General features: G+C 38.0%; 1 protein-coding gene across 1 annotated transcript; it reads right to left on the bottom strand.

Moving 5' to 3' along the window:
• Window positions 1-689: 689 nt before the first annotated feature.
• sri (sorcin) lies at window positions 690-7,457 on the bottom strand. The gene is made up of 8 exons (XM_080501221.1): window positions 7,177-7,457; window positions 4,375-4,419; window positions 4,115-4,184; window positions 3,433-3,476; window positions 3,009-3,156; window positions 2,262-2,375; window positions 1,812-1,870; window positions 690-1,006 (listed from the first exon to the last, which is right to left on the bottom strand). The coding sequence occupies exons 1-8, from the start codon at window positions 7,222-7,224 to the stop codon at window positions 980-982; spliced, it is 555 nt and encodes a 184-aa protein (XP_080357347.1). The 5' UTR covers window positions 7,225-7,457; the 3' UTR covers window positions 690-979.
• Between the last annotated feature and the right edge of the window lie 3,852 nt (window positions 7,458-11,309).

Genomic DNA, 11,309 nt, shown 5'->3' on the forward strand with positions numbered 1-11,309 from the left:
GGGCTTAGACTTACTGGAAGTAAAATGTTGATATGATCCAACGGCTTTTGTTAGTGTTTTCATGGATAAACTTCATATTCTCTGAGTTTAGTATAGTTAAATACATTTTAAGTATTGACTTTAGAGTTAATTGTTGAGTTTCGTACTTAAAATTGAACATTGTTTTATGTAAATGTAAAGATTATTTTAACTTTATTTGTCCCATCTCCTGTTGAAATTGATTTTTTAGATGACCTTTTACTTGAAGCAATTTTTTTATTTGATTGATTATTTATTTCAGACAAAAAAAAACCCCAACAGTTGACATTTAACCTAAAATGTGAACTGATCAAATTATTATTTTTTTGTGTACAGAGTGGAATGTCTGTGTTTTTCGCTCTACTCTCTTGCAGGATCCCTGATAATGGGACTGGAAGTTTGTGATCTGTCCCTTTTCATATCAACTCTGTGCCACATTATCTGATATCAGCTTGTTTTCCAGTCTCCTCAACTAGTTATCATGTCTCACCCCAACTAGTGAAAGCCAACAACCTATCATTTCCAAATCTGCTGTATCAATAGAACAATAATACAACTGAAAACCAACTCGGACACATATAATCTCTCCAGCTTTTTTCCATTTGTGTGCTGTGGTCGACAAGTTTTGGGTTCCCACAATGCAGACCTACAAGAAAATGTAACGAATCAAGTCATCAGTAAACATTTTTCTTTTATTATCATAGATGTTCACATGAGTTCTGTTACTTTGTCACAACAGGCCAATGTGGTAACTTGTCTGTTAAAATGCTATAGTAACTGATTAATACAACCGTAGGTTGCTGTATTTCTAGATGGATATACAATGTGATGTTTATAGTAAAAAAAATAAATGTGGCAGTTTTATTCTGACCAGGCCAGAACAACAGTGGTTTACAAAAGAAAGTACATGCTGTTAGTATGGAGTGACGTTAAAAGGCCTGTCCCCTTTGTTTCTTCCTCCTCATACGCTCATGGTGACCTGGATAAACTGTAAAGAAAGTGAGAAAAAGGCAACTTTTAATCAATCATTTTGCAATTTTGACAGAATTCAGCACAACCTTTATCAGGAGAGATAATTCATCGCAACGTGAACGCACATTACTGATGCATTGCACTCATGATAAGATTCCGATTTTAAAAGCTGGGTGTCAGAGGAGATAGATAACCCACCTTCACCTTAATTATCAAAGCATAACTCATCTGTATGACAGAAGATTTAATTATATAGCATTAAAATAATCTCTCTGAAACCAAAGGCAAATTCAGATAGTCTTCTTGGATGTTATGCAACACGTTTTATTTCGCCTCTTTTCCACAATCAAAACAAGAAACATAAACCAATATAATTAGGATGAAATAATGATCGGGATAATGTCTGGTTTTGCATGGAGAATCAAAATGTAATGTTTACTCATTCCATCACAGATGAAGTAGACCTTATGACATGACATACGAGCCAGATTTGCGTCTGACGCGTCTTTTCCCGGGACAGTAAATGTGTATTTTATTTTTATTCCTTCTGATAAGCAGCATTTATCATTGGCATTGGCGTTTCATGTGCAGATTAGAAATAATACTGCTACAACACTTGGTTTACTGCGAGTGTACTAAAGTTCTTCATGATAAAGATACTAGGAAGAGGATTTCTTCATGAATTGCAGAGGCAAGGTGAACACAGTACACCTGAAATGAAATCCTAAGCTTTAAACTCAATGTTTATCTTACTGCACTTTTACAAATTATCAATGTTAATTTGAAAAAAAAAAAAAAAATAGTGAGCTGGGATTACTCACGTCATCATACTGAAACATGGCGCTGCCATTGTGAGCCGCGTCCCTCCGACGAAACTGGTCTGGAAAGACAACGACAACAAAAACCCAAACACAAATCACCACATGGACATGACGCATTGTTTCATTGTGACAATTGAAGGAGCTCCTCTGATGCGTAACGGCAGCGTGAAGGTATGAGGGTTTGGCTGCTTGCTATTCAGAGAATAGAGATAGATCTTCAAGACCCATAAGAGAAAAACATATGCCCATTTTAATCACCACAAATGATTAGCTGATCTAATAATGGAGAGGTGAGCTTCAGCTTATTCCTCAACAGATAAAGGGCAACATAATGAGGAAGAAATCTGGACAAACAAGTTGGATCTGTGATTCATCCACATACTGATGCTCTTACAGCGTTGTCTAATTGCATTCAACAAATCTATTGAAGAAACAAACCAGATTCCTCACCAGTCAGAGCGCGCAGCCTCACACAGCAGGCCACAAACTCATCAAACGGGATCCTGCCGTTCAGACTGTAGCGCTTCATGATGCAATTCATAGCCTGAGGGCTCAGATTGTAACCTGCAAGCACAATATCCACACGGTCTCAAGATCAGAGCACAACGTATCAGTACTTTTATTATGACTCTGGAAAAATGGGCCGCTGATGCATTTCACATCCCACTTCCATGACTTTATACCGGGTCTAATTAGTTTACCTCAAATGAATCAAAGCAGGATGTCTCATCTTGTGGATTTGAACTGCATTGAGAGTCCAGGTTGAAGAAAGACTTGTACAATCCTGTCTCTTCCTCATCTTTTAATCAAATACACAAACGATCTCCACGAGTCTCAACACAGCCAGAAGCAGAAGGTCAAGGATTTACAGGGAAGCTCGCTGAATGACCCGTGAACACCGAGCACTGTGTGCAGTACAAACCGGTTTTGTTCCAACAGGTTGGTTGTTGGCAATAGTTCAAATTCATCTTAAAGCAACAGCCACTTGCATACCATCTCACACACTCGGGTCACACTGCGCCTTCAGAAGTGTGTTAGTACGCTTTAAACGCAATGACATGGACGATGACGTACGGCAAACAAACTGAACGGGGATGCTGCGATCCACGTCACAGAAATATTTCGTAATACCTCTTAAGGGCCTTCACAAAAACAAGGAAAAGTCGCTGCTATGCGGAGTCGTTTAAGTCGTCATACCCAAGGAGCCGATGGCCTGCTGCAGCTCGTGGCCCTCCACCATCCCGCTGCGGTCGCGGTCAAAGGAGGCGAAGGTGTTCTTCCAGCCGCTCAGCGCCTGCCACAGGTCCTTGAACTCAGGGAAGCCCATCGTGCCGGACATGTCCCTCTGGTACGGGGCTGTGAGTTAAGGAGGGGTCTTGTATTTACTGGAAACGCTCAAACCAGATCAAAATCTGCAGCATAAGCCTTAAATTCAGTTTGTTTCTGAATGTCTCTGTAGTGGTACATTTTTATGAACGTGTATGAATTGTATATTTTACACAGTATTGGATCGTATGTGTGCTCTGTCAGTATTGTGTAGTGGATGTCTGGCTTTTCTGGACTCCAAGAAGAATAGTTGTCACAACGTGAATCCTAAAACTCCCTGAATTGTGAAGGATACATCCAGCATGTTGATCATCAGTCTGCATGTGTCCATGCTGAAGGCTGTATAAAAAAAAAAAAGGAAAAAAAAAGCAAAACAGAAGAATAAATTAATAGGAGAACATCTAAAATTACTATATAAAAAAACAAACTTAGAAAATTTGATCAATGGTGCAAACTGAACCGATCTAAAACACATCCATAAAACCCTGGGAAAGTAAATACAGAGTGACTGAGGAAACGACAGTTGAAAGACGAAACAAACCAAAAAGGACCAGTTCGGTATTTACACAACAGTTCTCTTACGGAGTTTCCCCTCTTACAGAAACTCATGTCAACACAAACTCCTGAGGCAGAAGTAAAACCAGCCACTCCATTTCTTACATGGTTGAAGGGAATTGGTCGGCACGTTCAGTCGACATTTCAGTGACGCGACATGCAACATAAACTACTCACAAAACGTCAAGATACATTTTGGCTTTTGACTATCTACGTCTATGGAAAAAAAGATCATGCTCTCGTGATGTTACATCAAGGAAGGAGAGCATTAAAATAGAAGCATGCAATGGTGATTTCCTCATCGCAAAATAATGTATTGAAACAAAAGCCAACCACAGCGGAGGGTCAATGTCTCACGCTGTTCACAAGTCAACCGAGTGCATCGCTGCATCTATTGACTCTTCTGCCCGAGATGCTCTTACGTTGGTACGAGCCAGAGATGCCGGACTGTGTGAGGCAGCGCTGCAGCTCGTCTGGTGAAATCTGTCCATCCTGTGAGAGAGATTGAAACATAAGAAGTCAGAAAAATACACAATACTGTCACAAATGTACAGAGATGATGTGAGCTGCCAACGCTGTATTATTGATTCCCTCTGTACTTACCAAAGTTGCAAACATCTTTTATTTCTAGCCTAAAATACTGTTGTGTGTTAGTTAAATGAACGTTTTGTGGGTTTCTCACCTGTCCAGCAACTGTAGCAAAATATCCGTAGAGAGGATCTTGTTGCTAAAAGAGTCACAAAGAGAAAAGTATGAAAAGAGTCAAGTGTGGTTTTGTGATACTGCAACACAAATACCACAATCTTAACATAAAGTCAATTTGAATGAAACCTCTTGGTGCAAAAATACAATCAAATATCTACAAACCATCTGTCGCTGTTGCATTATGCATGCTGGTTTTATAACTCAATATAATGACACACGATAAATTATAACAGTTAACATTAAATAAATAAAGACAACCGAGCATCAACTGGTATGTTGTGAATCTTTTTTTTTTTCATTTCAATTTCATTGAATTACAAGAAAGACCGGTGACCATTTATGAAGAGACAATTCAACTGATTTAAAAAACTTAGCCAACTAAGGGGATTTGCTGGAATCTCAGAAATATTATGAAACAAGAAAGAGATGATAAAACTTTAAAAACCTCACATTTGGGAAGACATACGTTTTTAATCTCCCTGAGCAAACACATTTGAATGATTTCCGAGTGAATGATCAGTGATTCATTCATTAAAATCAATACACAAACATCTCTCTCTCAGCTCTAAGTGATTATTTCCAATTAGTTCACTTCAGAAATGGAAGGAAAATAATGTATGAGTTGAGGTTTGGTGAAAAGCCTGATGAGGTTAAGTGAGAATAAGTGGTAACTTAAGGATGTAAATTCTTTATTTTCAAGTACATTTAAAGGAGAAAAGAATACTAGAATATAGGTAAAACAATGTAAGTGCTAAAAAATGTATTTTTACATAAAAGGCAAAAAGTCCAATCGGCCCTTTTTGGAAAATATTTTAAACATCTAATGGTGAATGTGTTTAGCTCATTTGTTTAAGAGCCATCAACACCTCAGAGTGAAGGTGTGAATATTTTACAGAGGTTTCTGTAAATGATTAAAAGGGTTCAGTGAGGAAATGACTCGAGGCTGCAACATTTACTGGGAGCAAACAAACAGTATTTATGTGGTCGACCACATCCTGTTGATGAGTGAATAAACTCAGAATGATTCATTTGTTGAGGCACCGATAGCAGAAGGTCATTGCCGGGGCCTTTCTGTATGGAATTTGCAAGCTCTCCCTGTGCGCGTGAGCGGGTCTTCTGAATGAAATGCCCCCTGAATGCAAGCGTGCGTGGTTGGTTGTCTCCGTGTGTATTTGCCTGTTCATGGGCTGGCGACCCGTCCAGGGGTGTAACCTGTCCTCGCCCATCGTTAGCTGGGATTGCTTCCAACGAGCGGTCGTAAAAGATGGATGGATGGATGGATTCATTTCTTTATGTCGCGTGTTTTGGGATGCTTGTGTATTTCGCGCACAGCTTTCAAATTAATAATTCACCTAGGCAATAAAAGACTCAATGTGCAAAAACCAAACACATAGGTCACAGGTTCAAGTCCATGAGGATAAGAAATCATATCAGAGGAGTTGAAGCAGTACCTAAACGTAAAACTCCAGTGAAACCAGGGTTGATGCTTATTGTTTCACCTTATTTCAAGATTAAACTGCAGCTTTAAGAGAAATATAAACACTTAACGTTCCAGCAATCTATCTTAGTTGAATGCACTGAATAAAATATTTTTTAATGAAATAATTCATACAAGTGCATAAAAAAGAGAGATCACTGAAATGTTTTTAAAGCCATTTGTGACCGAGCAACATACAAGCTAAAAAAGGTTCCAAGCATTTTATTTTCTTAGTTAAATTGTGATAATTATGCCCTCCAGAGAAATAAAATCAAATGTCAGTATACTGTATATGCATATACATTTTGTATTATTATGACACACAAAAAGGCTTGAAATGACCAATTTCATGTCAAATAAAACAAGCAAAAGTTTCATTTTTGGAATTAAATCATGGGACAACTTTACCATTATTTATATTTGAGATTTTACCTGTAAATATGATGTGACATTACACCAAGATTTATAACCAATCACACAGATACATAGTATTGTGATCATTTGGTTGAAAAGGATGTGCATTTCTGTGAATTTCAAAAGCATTTTTCTCTAGAAAAAGTCAATAACTAATGATTTCAGGGTAGACCTTTTAAATATTGACTGGATTAAAAAATATTGTATTTTTATTGCCATAAGGTCTTGATTTTAATCTTCTAATATAATGCTTTTGCATATAAAATAGCTTGTAGTTTAGAGGGTTTTTGTACCTATTAGCACTTAATATCACCACCATCAGGCCCTTCACCTTCACCTGATAGTACTGGCTTACTGCTGCAGTTCCTAAAAGAAATACTTTAAGAGAACAGAAGTATTTATCTATATACTGATAAAAACAACAACAACATTATTTTCAACAAATTGCTCAGATACATTGACGTTTAAAATTTCCAACAATCACACACTTTCAAATGTGTTTCTTTAAAGACATTGAACGCCTCTTTCCAGGAACTCCGGTGTTTCGGATTAACTGGTCTCCAGATTAACTAGTGACCGACGTACTTTAGCGTCCGTCGTTGCTGCTAATACCAGAATATGTTATAATATATGACTCGCAAAAGGTACACTTGGAAACTTAATTGTTAAATGCCGTTAAACGACGCTAGCTAGACCAGTTACGACTTTATGTCGGATTTTTCACATCTGCTGTCTTCAGCAGCAACGAGGCAGTTGAACCAGTTAACAGGGAAACCAGCTAATCCGAAACACCGTCCAGCTTCCGGACTGTAAAACACAGGATGCACAATCCCAGGACATAATTTCAGGTTTCTCCGGATACTTAAGAGAATTGTTACGGTTCCTCACCATTCCTGGGAATCCACCGTGGGGTGCGCCGTATCCTGGATAAGCCATTTTATTCCGTTTTTACAATATACAACGAAATAATAATAACGCTGATCACAATCCAACTCAGAGGGCGTGTCCGTCAGTGTGCAAAAAGCAGGAAAAAGTTGTTTTTCAAAGTGCTACAAAAATGCTTGAAGCAGCGATGTAACCCTATACGTCAATGATTGATAAGCAAAGTGTGAAACTATCGAGATTGAACACACGCAACCTGCTGGCAGCTGGTTTAATGTTCCGTACTGAGCGAGTTTACTGGACTCCGATTGGTCCTGAGCGCCCACGTGAGAAAAAAGACTAGCTTTGAACCGGAAACGAATATTTACTTTAATTTACTTTATCTATTTACTTCGGTTTGGTTTCATGTTTGCGTATTGAAGTGAAATGGAGACTTTAAAAAGCTGGCATGAATAATACTTGGGTGTGCAATAACCCAGATTAAAATCAATACTCCGCCAATGTAAACGTAGAAAAATTTATTTTGAGTATTGAAGGCTGAATAAATTACTATGAAGAGTTTATTAAAAACAAACAAACAAACAAACAAAATAAATAATAATAATTATAATAATAACGACAATGATAATAATAATAATTATTATTATTATATTTACATAGTTTTTATTCTAGAAGAGCTTATACATATGTTATCTATGCACAGGGAAGACATGCAAGCTCCAAACAGACAGCCCACTGACCCAGGGTCATCCAATTTTTTCTGGAGCAGTAAAACATGAAAATTATCTAAAATGAGGAAATACAGAAGAAAAAAAGAATTGCTATACATGCAGAAATTATGTTGTCTTCATGAAGTGTTATAGCTACAATTTATATTGTATTTAAATGCTTTTTCTTTTTATCATGGATTCTTTCCACTTAAGCCATTTTATACATCTTGAATATTTATTCTTTTGTTTCTTTTTTTTTTGATATTTAAGTATTTATCGTCGCTCTGCACTAGCAATCCCCCCCCCCCCCCCCCCCCCCCCCCCCCCCCACACACACACACACACACACACACACACACACACACACATACACACACACACTTTTTCATGAAAATACTCTAGGAGCAAATAATTTTTATTTTGGCAGTATTGTACATTATTTTGGAGTAGTTTTAGCTATTTTATCAATTTGTATCATTCCAGCTATTCTGTCTGTTTTAGCTGTTTTACCTTGTTTTATCCTCGAGATTAGAACATCATTTTACATCAGTGTGGTATGCAAATGAAGTAAAAATGAAAACTAAATGTTTATTTACAAATATCTTTATGTCAGGGATCAGCTCCAGAGCTGCAGGTTGCAAACCCTCATTTAGAATAATGGCTCTTTAAAGTAAATGTTCAAAAATGAGCCGATACCCTGCCAGAAGACTCCCTCCAATCATACCATTTTTCAACAGTCTTAGTGTTTTCATGTGTGAATAAATATTTTAAGTGACTGAGGTCTCTGAATGCTGGTTTTCAATTCAGCTGGAGAGGAGTGCAAAGCTCTGGAACAATCTTTAAATACGTACATTGCATCAGTAGCTGAGGCGACTACCCAATGAGCTCATCACGGAACCATACCGTGTCTCCATCTGTCCCCATATTTGATCCAAAGAAAATCCCAATCACTTGCTCCATGTTTAGTTTAAGAGAACGAGCTGAAAGAGAGTCCAGACCAGCAGAGATTATCAATTGATCTGTACCAAATCACTTTCGAGGAGAATACTGAGCACCACGCTTGGGCTGTAATGTACAATTCGAGTCCTGGCTGTTGGGTTTGGTCTCCCAGACCTCCTCTGTGTCTTCTTTCTCAACATCCAAGAAGCTTTGGTTCAACTGTGCCGAGGCACCAAGAGGAGAATAAGGATGAGGAGGAACAAGTCTCCATCGTGTGCCACTACTCTCCAGGTAAGTTCATAAAAATATTAGGAATGGAAAATTTACATAAAAAGACAGATCATCATATCTTAAACAACATGGATGTGGGTCATGTTAATCTAAAATAAGACAGAACCGCATGTTGAAAAGATATAACAGTGGCATAATTCAGCCTATTAATGCTCTAAAAGATCAAATAACCCAAACATTGGATTTTACAACTGGACAAGGTTTTAGTTTCTACTGTAAATTTAACATAGAATTGTTTAAAGATAGTCTAGTATATGAAGAAGTAAATATGCTGTAAATTCATGTCAGATGACAAAAAGAATAAAGCTTGTGGTCGAGTTCAGTTAATTGATATAATTTCTCATTGCTTTCCATGAAATACATGTTGTCATTTACAAAAACCCAACTCTAAAAAAAAACCCTCTCCATTTTCAAACATTTTATGCTTTGACAGTTCCTGAGGCTGTTTCTATGTGTGGGTGTTTTTGTTGGGTTGTAGAAAACCCCAATCCTCCTGCTGTGTGTGCGTGACTGTTGGGATGCTGCATGTGTGTATTTTTTATCCAAACCCAGCAGGTCCGAGGAAACAGAAGGGTCGGACAAATGACTAAGCCACGACACGTGACTCACACCGTTGGCCGTCATGCACATAGACTGTTGTATTGTTGTGTGATGTGAAGCGCTATTAATAACATTTGTACATTTGTACATTAACATCACCCACTGTTTTGACCTGCTAACCTTTTTTTTGTTGTTGTTTCATCTTCAGCGTACGATGACATTGTCGGCCATGCTGGTGGAGCTCAGTGGTCTCTCTGTGAGTCTCCGGTCCACTCAGGGATCCCCAACAGATCATGTGTCAACATACACGGTCCAGGCACTTCTACATCACAGCAAACCACAACAATGACTGAAGCAGCTCGGGGAAACTCATCGCATCACTTCCTTGGTGCTTGCTGTGGAGACGGTCCCAAAATGGAAACCCAGGAATGCATTTGTGTTTATGGGCAGAGACAACCAGACAACTCAGGCCCCTGCTGGCCAGGGCATCCATATATTTACTATGGACGTGAGTGTACACCTGATGTTTTCTCTTGTCACTTTTGATTTGTGTCTTTTGGATAGTTGAAATTTTGGACAGTTGAAAGTGACAATAAATAAATATTTCCTGCTAGAATGTACTAAAGTGGACCAATTCACCACTTCACAGAGAAAGATGGCTCAAAAACTGGTCGACGGCAATGTTATAAAACAGAAACTATAAGACACACAAGAACCTTACATTGAGGGTTTTTTTTGTGTGTTTCTTTTGCAGCCAGAAGAAACATTGTGGTGGGAGTGGAGGTGGTGGAAGAGGTTGCCGTTGAGGAAGTAATGTAAGTGGTTGAGTTATTATTAGAAACCAGCTGTCATACTATTGTAGCAATGATATTTGGTAATTCCAAACATGTACCGGTACATTATAACACAGCATTGTACTTGTCTATGCAAACATACAACCATCAATTCTTTTTTTCCCCCCTATTTCAGAACAGAGGACCTTTATGAAGATGATCTGATGGATCTTGAGGCGATGCAAGACAACCTGGTGTATCCCACATGAAATCCAAACGTCTAGTTTTCACTGACATTTCAACAAAGCCACTATTTATATGTTTAACAAATGTGTTGTCCGTTTGTGTGTTATTTCCTCAAAATACTAATATTTGGTCAATAAAAAGTAACTTGATTGACTGTTTTTTATTGTTACGCATGATCTAATCATCTATCTCCACATTCATATTGATATTCACGGGTAACTGTGAAGAATGAAAGGTGCCATGTTCAAATGAGAAATATACACCTGAAAGCTCCCAAACTGAAAACATCCAATTTGGAAAGTTTGAAGGTTTGGAAAGGAGTTAAGTTGATGGGTAATGTGCATTTACATGACAAATATAATGGACATGTGATGAATAATGCTGTAATACTATATCCAGAAATTAAAATGCTCAGAAGGTTGACAGGGGACACTACAAAAAGGTTTAAATTTGCAGAAAAGTAATGCATTACATAGTTGTTGACTTTACAGGCTTGTTCTAATCACATTTGGATGCTGATAATGTAGCTTATTATATGTGTGCTGATGTTTGAGAGGCTGACTTGTTTGTGGGTTGTTTCTTGTCGTCCTGTGAATGCCACCAACTGGGTGATGAGGCATTCCCAACTGGTATTTCCAGA

Source organism: Blennius ocellaris (assembly GCF_963422515.1).
Source record: "Blennius ocellaris genome assembly, chromosome: 8".
Lineage (NCBI taxonomy): Eukaryota > Metazoa > Chordata > Actinopteri > Blenniiformes > Blenniidae > Blennius > Blennius ocellaris.

Bases quoted from the DNA above. Each gene is read 5' to 3' on its own strand.
- sri (XM_080501221.1), bottom strand. From the start codon at position 7,224: ATGGCTTATCCAGGATACGGCGCACCCCACGGTGGATTCCCAGGAATG. The intron at 4,420-7,176 runs GTGAGGAACCGT...TGACTCTTTTAG, and splicing joins ACGGTGGATTCCCAGGAATG to CAACAAGATCCTCTCTACGG. The intron at 2,376-3,008 runs GTATGACGACTT...TTGTGCTTGCAG, and splicing joins GCAGGCCATCGGCTCCTTGG to GTTACAATCTGAGCCCTCAG.